An 11,349-nucleotide genomic window follows, 5' to 3' on the forward strand; every position below is an offset into this window, starting at 1 on the left:
TATATATATATCTGAGTTTATATCCGACTTTGTATTATTCATCGACAATTAGGGTTAATTGTTACTCCACAATAAAAAGGACGTCCACAAGGATACAAACATCAAACTGAAATACTTAATGGCAAAGGGGGAGTGCCAATAGGGCCCAGTGGTGTCTATCAACGATATGTGCTATTTTTTGTATATGAATACCTAAAGGATAGATGGTAATGACATAACTGAGGTTAAGGTCACGTCAGAGACCATTTCGAGTTATGAGGGGTTAAAGTGGCGGTTGTATCAAAAAAAAAAAAAACAACAACAACAACGCACACAAACAAACAAATAAACAATCAAACAAATAATTAAATTAACAAACAAACAAACGTGATGATATTCAGTATTTATTTTCAGATTATATGTACAACGTGTATTTTATGACGCATGGTTTACGATGGATAAACCTTTTTTTAATCGTGACTCAAAGGCTTAAAAACAACACTGTTACACCCACGACAGCAAAAATGTCGTGTCATTCCTTTGCACCAATGCCTTTTCTAGAGTAAATTTTATATCCTGGTTGGTATTAAGTATTTGTAAACTGTTTAAAGATCTTTCTGCTCTACCATTTCATCAATACGATTTTGCGTGACACCCCATGCAAAATTAATTGAAGTAACCCGAGACGTTCTATACTGCCCGATTTTAACAACAATAAACTTTGCTTTCAATTTAAGAACAAAGACTATCATGTTTCAATGTTTCGCCGATAAATAGGGGTGCAAGTCTGCCCGTCAGTCAAAGGCATCACGGAAACATGCGAAGCTGCATCTTATAAATTCATTAGCTTACCTTGGATAGCAAAGACGTTTAAAAATGTCTAATTTATACCCCATCTTGGCTTTATTGGCCGTGTTGACCCTTGTCCGAGGTCATGGATACCTGAAGGCGCCTTACCAACGGTCATCGGTCTGGAGAGAAGGGGATAACTCCGAAGATAAGAACTACAATGATATGGAAGTTAACTGTGGCGGCGCTGGGGTAAGTGAAGGATGATTACAATACGTTAAAAAATACCTGATAAATTAAATATGTACAAAGAAATAAAATACACTTTGCATTGCTACGTTATCAGGTACATGTAGTAATTACTTCTAAGAGATGATAAAGTGTTACTTATTAGATTCCGAAATTAATCGTCATGCATTTCTCAAAGGAAAACCAATGGCTAATTTACACCGGATATTGGTATCACTGAAACGGATACCAATGTAAATGCTAGCAGCATAACAGTGATTTTTGGTTCATTACTTCTGTTTTATGGCTCATTTAATTGTGAGCACTTTTTAAATTGAAAGTTATTTAAATCAATTTGTTTCTATATAATTATGAAGATATGTTTGAACGCCCCAACGAGACATAAATATTTGCTAACATTCTAAACATCAGTAATATAAGAAATAAAAACACCCTGCCTTTGTTAGCATATATAGACGCATTTCAGGCTGTTAATCAATGTATATCTCTCTGCTGTGGTATCTATATCCGGTGGAGTTAACAGGCCCAGGCAATTTGTTCGAAGAAGAAGGGGAATTAGATTAATGTGAGCTCACTTAAGTGGTGGTTAACTGAAGAGTTAGAGTAAGTGGGGTGTTTAACTGGAGAGTTCGAGTAAGTGGGGTTTAACTGTAGAGTTCGAGTAAGTGGGGTTTAACAATAGAGTTCGAGTAAGTTGGGTTTAACAGTAGAGTTCGAGTAAGTGGGGTTTAACTGGAGAGTTCGAGTAAGTGGGGTTAAACTGAAGAGTTCGAGTAAGTTGGGTTTAACTGTAGAGTTCGAGTAAGTGGGGTTTAACTGTAGAGTTCGAGTAAGTGGGGTTTAACAATAGAGTTCGAGTAAGTTGGGTTTAACTGTAGAGTTTGAGTAAGTGGGGTTTAACTGAAGTGTTCCAGTAAGTGAGGTTGAACAATAGAGTTCGAGTAAGTGGGGTTTAACTGTAGAGTTTGAGTAAGTGGGGTTTAACTGAAGAGTTCGAGTAAGTGGGGTTTAACTGTAGAGTTCGAGTAAGTGGGGTTTAACTGTAGAGTTCGAGTAAGTGAGGTTTAACTGAAGAGTTTGAGTAAGTGGGGTTTAACTGTAGAGTTCGAGTAAGTGGGGTTTAACTGAAGTGTTCGAGTAAGTGGGGTTTAACTGTAGAGTTCGAGTAAGTGGGGTTTAACTGAAGAGTTCGAGTAAGTGGGGTTTAACTGTAGAGTTTGAGTAAGTGGGGTTTAACTGTAGAGTTCGAGTAAGTGGGGTTTAACTGAAGTGTTCGAGTAAGTGGGGTTTAACTGTAGAGTTCGAGTAAGTGGGGTTTAACTAAAGAGTTCGAGTTAGTGGGGTTTAACTGAAGAGTTCGAGTAAGTGTGGTTTAACTGTAGACTTTAAGTAAGTGCGGTTTAACTGGAGAGTTCGAGTAAGTGGGGTTTAACTGAAGAGTTCGAGTAAGTGGGGTTTAACTGAAGAGTTCCAGTAAGTGCGGTTTAACTGAAGAGTTTGAGTAAGTGGGGTTTAACTGTAGAGTTCGAGTAAGTGGGGTTTAACAGTAGAGTTTGAGTAAGTGAGGTTTAACTAAAGAGTTCGAGTAAGTGGGGTTTAACTGAAGAGTTTGAGTAAGTGGGGTTTAACTGTAGAGTTCGAGTAAGTGGGGTTTAACTGTAGAGTTCGAGTAAGTGTGGTTTAACTGTAGACTTTAAGTAAGTGCGGTTTAACTGTAGAGTTCGAGTAAGTCGGGTTTAACTAAAGAGTTCGAGTAAGTGGGGTTTAACAGTAGAGTTTGAGTAAGTGAGGTTTAACTGTAGAGTTCGAGTAAATGAGGTTTAACTGAAGAGTTCGAGTAAGTGGGGTTTAACTGAAGAGTTTGAGTAAGTGGGGTTTAACTGAAGTGTTCCAGTAAGTGAGGTTGAACAATAGAGTTCGAGTAAGTGGGGTTTAACTGTAGAGTTTGAGTAAGTGGGGTTTAACTGAAGAGTTCGAGTAAGTGGGGTTTAACTGTAGAGTTCGAGTAAGTGGGGTTTAACTGTAGAGTTCGAGTAAGTGAGGTTTAACTGAAGAGTTTGAGTAAGTGGGGTTTAACTGTAGAGTTCGAGTAAGTGGGGTTTAACTGAAGTGTTCGAGTAAGTGGGGTTTAACTGTAGAGTTCGAGTAAGTGGGGTTTAACTGAAGAGTTCGAGTAAGTGGGGTTTAACTGTAGAGTTTGAGTAAGTGGGGTTTAACTGTAGAGTTCGAGTAAGTGGGGTTTAACTGAAGTGTTCAAATAAGTGGGGTTTAACTGTAGAGTTCGAGTAAGTGGGGTTTAACTAAAGAGTTCGAGTTAGTGGGGTTTAACTGAAGAGTTCGAGTAAGTGTGGTTTAACTGTAGACTTTAAGTAAGTGCGGTTTAACTGGAGAGTTCGAGTAAGTGGGGTTTAACTGAAGAGTTCGAGTAAGTGGGGTTTAACTGAAGAGTTCCAGTAAGTGCGGTTTAACTGAAGAGTTTGAGTAAGTGGGGTTTAACTGTAGAGTTCGAGTAAGTGGGGTTTAACAGTAGAGTTTGAGTAAGTGAGGTTTAACTAAAGAGTTCGAGTAAGTGGGGTTTAACTGAAGAGTTTGAGTAAGTGGGGTTTAACTGTAGAGTTCGAGTAAGTGGGGTTTAACTGTAGAGTTCGAGTAAGTGGGGTTTAACTAAAGAGTTCGAGTTAGTGGGGTTTAACTGAAGAGTTCGAGTAAGTGTGGTTTAACTGTAGACTTTAAGTAAGTGCGGTTTAACTGTAGAGTTCGAGTAAGTGGGGTTTAACTAAAGAGTTCGAGTAAGTGGGGTTTAACAGTAGAGTTTGAGTAAGTGAGGTTTAACTGTAGAGTTCGAGTAAATGAGGTTTAACTGAAGAGTTCGAGTAAATGGGGTTTAACTGAAGGGTTCGAGTAAGTGGGGTTTAACTGAAGAGTTCGAGTAAGTGCGGTTTAACTGAAGAGTTCGAGTAAGTGAGGTTTAACTGAAGAGTTCGAGTAAGTGGGGTTTAACTGAAGAGTTCGAGTAAGTGGGGTTTAACTGAAGAGTTCGAGTAAGTGGGGTTTAACTGTAGAGTTCGAGTAAGTGAGGTTTAACTGAAGAGTTCGAGTAAGTGGGGTTTAACTGAAGAGTTCGAGTAAGTGGGGTTTAACTGAAGAGTTCGAGTAAGTGAGGTTTAACTGAAGAGTTCGAGTAAATGAGGTTTAACTGAAGAGTTCGAGTAAGTGGGGTTTAACTGAAGAGTTCGAGTAAGTGCGGTTTAACTGAAGAGTTCGAGTAAGTGAGGTTTAACTGAAGTGTTCGAGTAAGTGGGGTTTAACTGAAGAGTTCGACTAAGTGGGGTTTAACTGAAATGTTCCAGTAAGTGAGGTTGAACAATAGAGTTCGAGTAAGTGGTGTTTAACTGTAGAGTTTGAGTAAGTGGGGTTTAACTGTAGAGTTCGAGTAAATGGGGTTTAACTGAAGTGTTCGAGTAATTGGGGTTTAACTGTAGAGTTTCGAGTAAGTGGGGTTTAACTGTAGAGTTCGAGTAAGTGGGGTTTAACTGTAGAGTTTGAGTAAGTGGGGTTTAACTGTAGAGTTTGAGTAAGTGGGGTTTAACTGTAGAGTTCGAGTAAGTGGGGTTTAACAGTAGAGTTTGAGTAAGTGGGGTTTAACTGTAGAGTTCGAGTAAGTGGGGTTTAACTGAAGTGTTCGAGTAAGTGGGGTTTAACTGAAGAGTTCGAGTAAGTGGGGTTTAACTGTAGAGTTCGAGTAAGTGGGGTTTAACTGTAGAGTTTGAGTAAGTGGGGTTTAACTGTAGAGTTCGAGTAAGTGGGGTTTAACTGAAGAGTTCGAGTAAGTGGGGTTTAACTGAAGAGTTCGAGTAAGTGGGGTTTAACTGTAGAGTTTGAGTAAGTGGGGTTTAACTGTAGAGTTTGAGTAAGTGGGGTTTAACTGTAAGAGTTCGAGTAAGTGGGGTTTAACTGAAGAGTTCGAGTAAGTGGGGTTTAACTGAAGAGTTCGAGTTAGTGGGGTTTAACTGTAGAGTTTGAGTAAGTGGGGTTTAACTGTAGAGTTCGAGTTAGTGGGGTTTAACTGTAGAGTTTGAGTAAGTGGGGTTTAACTGTAGAGTTCGAGTTAGTGGGGTTTAACTGAAGAGTTCGAGTAAGTGGGGTTTAACTGTAGAGTTTGAGTAAGTGGGGTTTAACTGAAGAGTTCGAGTAAGTGGGGTTTAACTGAAGAGTTTGAGTAAGTGGGGTTTAACTGAAGTGTTCGAGTAAGTGGGGTTTAACTGTAGAGTTTGAGTAAGTGGGGTTTAACAGTAGAGTTTGAGTAAGTGGGGTTAAACTGAAGAGTTCGAGTAAGTGGGGTTTAACAGTAGAGTTTGAGTAAGTGGGGTTTAACTGAAGTGTTCGAGTAAGTGGGGTTTAACTGTAGAGTTTGAGTAAGTGAGGTTTAACTGTAGAGTTCGAGTAAGTGGGGTTTAACTGTAGAGTTCGAGTAAGTGAGGTTTGAACATGTAGAGTTTGAGTAAGTTGGGGTTTAACTGTAAGAGTTCGAGGAAGTGGGGTTTAAACTGTAGAGTTCGAGTTAAGTGAGGTTTTACATGTAAGTGAGGTTGAGAACAATAGAGGGTTCGAGTAAGTGGGGTTTAACGGTAGAGTTTGAGTAAGTGGGGTTTAACTGAAGAGTTCGAGTAAGTGGGGTTGTAACTGAGTGTTCGAGTAAGTGAGGTTGAAACAATGACGAGTTCGAGTAAGTGAGGGTTGAACATGTAAGGAGCTTCGAGTAATGTGGGGGTGTTAAACTGTAAGTAGTTCGAATATGTGAGGTTGAACAGAGAGTTCGAGTTAAGTGGGGTTTAAATGTAGAGTTTCGAGTGAAGTGGGGTTAACTGTAGAGTTCGAGGAAGTGAGGTTGAACATGTAGAGTTCGAGTAAGTGGGTTTAACTGTAGAGATTCGAGTAAGTGAGGTTTAACTGTAGAGTTCGAGTAAGTGGGGTTTAACTGTAGAGTTCGAGTAAGTGGGGTTAAACTGTAGAGTTCGAGTAAGTGGGGTTTAACTGTAGAGTTTGAGTAAGTGGGGTTTAACTGAAGAGTTCGAGTAAGTGGGGTTTAACTGTAGAGTTCGAGTAAGTGGGGTTTAACTGTAGAGTTCGAGTAAGTGAGGTTGAACAATAGAGTTCGAGTAAGTGGGGTTTAACTGTAGAGTTTGAGTAAGTGGGGTTTAACTGTAGAGTTCGAGTAAGTGGGGTTTAACTGTAGAGTTCGAGTAAGTGGGGTTTAACTGTAGAGTTCGAGTAAGTGAGGTTTAACAATAGAGTTCGAGTAAGTGGGGTTTAACTGTAGAGTTCGAGTAAGTGGGGTTTAACTGTAGAGTTCGAGTAAGTGGGGTTTAACTGTAGAGTTTGAGTAAGTGGGGTTTAACTGTAGAGTTTGAGTAAGTGGGTTTAACTGAAGAGTTCGAGTAAGTGGGGTTTAACTGTAGAGTTCGAGTAAGTGAGGTTTAACAATAGAGTTCGAGTAAGTGAGGTTGACTGAAGTTTCGAGTAGTGGGGTTTAACTGTAGAGTTTGAGTAAGTGGGGTTTAACTGAAGAGTTCGAGTAAGTGAGGTTTAACTGTAGAGTTCGAGTAAGTGAGGTTAACTGAGAGTTCGAGTAAGTGGGTTAAACTAGAGTCGAGTAAGTGGGTTTAACGTAGAGTTCGAGTAAGTGAGGTTAAAGGTTCGAGTAGTGGGGTTACTGTAAGTGATATGGGGTTAACTGAGAGTTCGAGTAAGTGGGTAACTAGAGTTTAGTAAGTGGGGTTTTAACTAGAGTTCGAGAATGGGGTTAACTGAAGGTTCAGTAAGGGGTTAAATAGGTCGAGTAAGTGGTAACTGTAGATTAGTAAGTGGTTAACTGAGTTCGATAGTGGGGTTAACTAGAGTTGAGAAGTGGGTTAATAGAGTTCGGATAAGTGGGGTTACTGTAGGTTGAGTAGGGGGTTACGAGAGTTGGTAGTGGGTAACTAATTGATAAGGGTTAACTGTAGAGTTCGAGTTAGTGGGGTTTAACTGAAGAGTTTGAGTAAGTGGGGTTTAACTGAAGAGTTTGAGTTAGTGGGGTTTAACTGTAGAGTTCGAGTAAGTGGGGTTTAACTGAAGTGTTCGAGTAAGTGGGGTTTAACTGTAGAGTTTGAGTAATTGGGGTTTAACTGTAGAGTTCGAGTAAGTGGGGTTTAACTGAAGTGTTCGAGTAAGTGGGGTTTAACTGTAGAGTTTGAGTAAGTGGGGTTTAACTGTAGAGTTTGAGTTAGTGGGGTTTAACTGTAGTAGGATAAAGGGTAATTCACCTACATTGCTTTCAAACTCTGACGCCAGATGCCAGAGAGGAAGAAATACGTTATAATTATTTTAACACCGAGGACTCACATCGGCTAGACACAAGTACATTACGGTTTGATATGAAAAGGCGTAAATCTCATACGGTTCATAGAAAGTGTTGTCATTATTGCGAAAATGAAATATTAAAAAAAATGAAATATAAACACTTTATTGTCACTATAAACCTTCAAAGTTCTCTTTTGGAAACGTTTTTATCGTATTTAAGTATCTTCAATAACTTTTTGTAAATAAATTGTCAATTTTCATATTGATCGTAGATAAGGTACACAATATGTCAATATTTCAGAAGCAACATGGACAAAATGGCGGCAAGTGTGGAACTTGTGGTGACGCATATGACGGGGTACGCGAGCACGAGCTTGGTGGAAAGTACGGTACCGGCTACATATCTCCGAATGCTGTATACATTCAGGGACAGGTAATGCCGGTCGTGGTCGACATTACCGCTAATCATAAAGGCTGGTTTGAATTTCGGATTTGCGAAGCCGTAGACAACAATACACCTGTGACCCAGAGTTGTCTTGACCAGCATCTTCTCACCCTCGATAATGGCGGCACGCAATACAACCTTGCCGGAAACGTCAAAGATGATATCAGTATAGGTGTCCATCTTCCCCCAGACCTGTCATGTGACCACTGTGTTCTTCAATGGTGGTGGGAAACAGGTATGTTAATTACATAATTACAAAGAAAGGGGGAAAGGAGTTGGGTTGGTTTGGTAAGCTCAGTCGGTAGGTGTGCCGGCCATGTAGCCCCGGTGGAAGATCCGAGATCCGAGGTGCGTGGTTCGACCCTCCTTAAACCCGAGATCCGAGGTGCGTGGTTCGACCCTCCTTAAACCTACTCATGTCGGTTTGCGTTTCCCGGGTAGTTAAAATGCCAGGAACTGTACATAACAGTTTACGCTTATTACTTACTCTGGATGACATGCCAGCCGATATGTTTTTCAGTAAAGTAGTCACCAACTACTACCCGGAGACCCCGCCTTATAAATTATCCTGGCTGTTCACGGGGGGATAAACCCAGCAAACAAACAATCAGAAAACATTGATACTTACATGCACGCAGGCACGCATGCGCACTCGCACATCAAAGTTATGAATGTGAACTAATGTTATCCCATAACTACCTTTGTTTCATAACTGATATGGCATGTGATAAAATTCGTAACAGTGTGCTAGTATTGTTGTTTACACACCGCGGTGTTCTGATTGGTTAACCTCTGACCTTTGACCAATGACTTCTTTTAAATACTCTTTGTTTTGTGGGTCAACTTTTGCATGACTAGGTGAGAGGGAAAAGTCGATAAATTTTGAGTTTGAGTCGTACGAAATAAAATGTGATGGTGAAATAGACTACACGGAAATCTGATTCACATTGATCATGACGAACCAAATCTGCCCTACCCACCCACTGATTCTCGATACGGAGTGGACATCCATAGCCACGAGCGAATCATAAAAAAAACCCATCACAAATGTACGGCGAAATGGCTTAATCGCCGTCTGTAATCGTAATCATTTAAATAAAACGGTCGCGGCATCTGATTTTAATAACGTAGGCCTAAGCCTCCAGTTTCCCTTCCTGATACAGTGGTAGGTCGGTGTCACTCGGTACGAATTTGTCACAAACAAAATAACCAAAAATAAATAAATAGATAAATAAATATATAAACAAATAAAAATAAAGAAACTAGCAGCTTATGTTTCTTTTTACCTTTATTGCAAATTTATATCCCAAATACAAGATATAAGATTCCATTTTGGAACACATGTATCTTGTCCGTAAACGGATACTGCATAGATAGTTCATGTAAACACACTGACAGATGTAAAATACACACATTGCTCAGCACTCCAGCTCAGTTTCCGAAATATTTTTTGAAGTGTTGGTGTCTTAAATGAACAAATCTTAAAGTGAACTGTGAACATCGCTATAAACAATGGGAGCTTATCTCCCAATTCCAGGTAAGTACGGATAATTGAACCTGATTTAATTAGTCTAATTTGTCTAATATTCTGCCCGTGACGTTCGACTTCGCGGTGTCATCTTTGCTCAGTTATTTAAACAAGTGTCCTTTTAAGAAAAACACAAACTAAATGATTGTCATACTAATATTTCACATGGTAATTAAGGGTTAACTGTAATATTTTTTTTACTTTATTGAGCAATAACACAAAAAACTGGGATGTACTCTGAATAAACCGCGAAGCGGTTTATGAAAAGAGTACACCCCAGTTTTTTGTGTTATTGCTCAATAACGTAAAACAATTATTAAAGTTAACCCTTATAATTTAATTAACAACGATAAGAAAACATTTCAGTAAGTTAAACATATTTATTTAAAAAAAAAGATATTTAAAAACACATCGATAAATCCAAATTCCCGTGAACAACGATTACTCCGCTGACGTCACAGTTGTTTTTTTAATGTTATGAGATGATATCATAATTTTTTGAGCCAATAAAAATGCTTGTTACAAGCAAAATTAAATCATAATTATATATCTCACTAATATATTACCATACAATGTATAGATTAGTGGTTAATCTAAAATAGATAATAAACTTCGCTTCATTACGAACTATATTTTGTCGCGCAGTAATTCGGCTCACATAATTAGTTGATACTTGGGAGAATTTGAACTCGGTAGGTAAAGAAGTCACAGGATAAACATCTTACCTAACGGTTGTTTATCATGTTTATCTAGCTCTCATTAAGGAATTATCAAATCTTGAAAAGACATTCGCTAAAGCTCGTGTCTTTTCTTTTTTTATTTGAAAATTAACTAACAAAGAACAGGCCAAACATATTATTTCATGAATTAATTCTTCAGATAGCCCGCTCCGATAGTACGCATGCTCGGCAAAAAGACAAGATGAAATACCAGTATCATTTAGATGCATGTCATTTCATAACAATAAACAGATTTGTTAATTGATATTGTTATTGATTGTTATAACAGGAAATAGTCACACAAATAAGGAGACATTTGTGAACTGTGCCGATGTGGCCATTCGAGCAACAGGCACTCGACCTACGCCTTCTCCAACAACAACTACAACCACTACAGCAGCAGCAACAACAACACCTGTAATCTCTACTACGACTCTGCCCCCGATCACGACCTGTTATCCCGGTCAGTCACGTGTCTGTAGGTGGGTTGCAGCTAGTACGCCGAGTGTTCAGGATCAATTGGATGCAGTTTGTGTGGGAATGTCGCAGGCACCCGATGCCAACTTTGAGAAGAACTGTCGCTGTGATTGTGAGTGGTCGACCGTACCGGTGGACTGTGGCGGGATACCACGAACCTGGGAACGAATCCCTAATCCCGACCCATTTTGTGCCGCCAACTGTGGCCTATGCCCAACAAGCCATTGTAGATGTTAGATGCAAGCATTACAATTGTTCACCGAATCCTGATTTTTCCCAAACTAATAATAGTTTATTTGATATTTCAACATGTAAAAATAGTTTAATTAACATTTTTTGAATAAATGATAAAGCATTAAGTCTGTAATTGACATTGATTGTATCAGTATAATATCTGAGGTGTTCGTTTCAGGATACGGATAAAAATTCGGATGTGGACAGAGATACCTCACCTGAGTGTAAGAGTTTGGCTGACCAGCTAAACTTACACAATGGTTAAAATATTCCTGTTTATAGAACAAACCCACGTTTGATAATTATTTTACTTTAAAAAAACAACAATAATATTTATCGTGCCATCATCAATGTCCCATAAAATACAGTTTGAAATTGATGACGTATCAATTTGTGACATAGCTACGCTGCATAAAATGATGACGCTACCTGATTGTGAATAGCGTCACAGCGCGTGCCAACTGTATCACCCTGTGAAGTTTATGAGAATGTATCACCTCGAGCCCATTCATGTGAAGCGTTTGGTGTATGTACAATACAGAAGCTTCGCTTGACCATGTCGATAAGATATATCCTGTAAAACAATA

The 11,349-nt window shown here is 39.1% G+C and overlaps 1 protein-coding gene across 1 annotated transcript; it reads left to right on the forward strand.

The window, feature by feature from the left end:
- Positions 1-838: 838 nt before the first annotated feature.
- Positions 839-10,881, forward strand: LOC117337502. Its single transcript, XM_033898514.1, has 3 exons — positions 839-1,020; positions 7,661-8,039; positions 10,341-10,881. The coding sequence occupies exons 1-3, from the start codon at positions 856-858 to the stop codon at positions 10,763-10,765; spliced, it is 969 nt and encodes a 322-aa protein (XP_033754405.1). The 5' UTR covers positions 839-855; the 3' UTR covers positions 10,766-10,881.
- The last annotated feature ends 468 nt before the right edge of the window (positions 10,882-11,349 follow it).

Source organism: Pecten maximus, chromosome 1, assembly GCF_902652985.1.
Source record: "Pecten maximus chromosome 1, xPecMax1.1, whole genome shotgun sequence".
NCBI lineage: Eukaryota > Metazoa > Mollusca > Bivalvia > Pectinida > Pectinidae > Pecten > Pecten maximus.

Coding starts and splice junctions, on each gene's coding strand:
- LOC117337502 (XM_033898514.1), top strand. CDS start 856: ATGTCTAATTTATACCCCATCTTGGCTTTATTGGCCGTGTTGACCCTT. Junction 1,021..7,660: donor TTAACTGTGGCGGCGCTGGG/GTAAGTGAAGGA, acceptor TCAATATTTCAG/AAGCAACATGGACAAAATGG. Junction 8,040..10,340: donor TCAATGGTGGTGGGAAACAG/GTATGTTAATTA, acceptor TTGTTATAACAG/GAAATAGTCACACAAATAAG.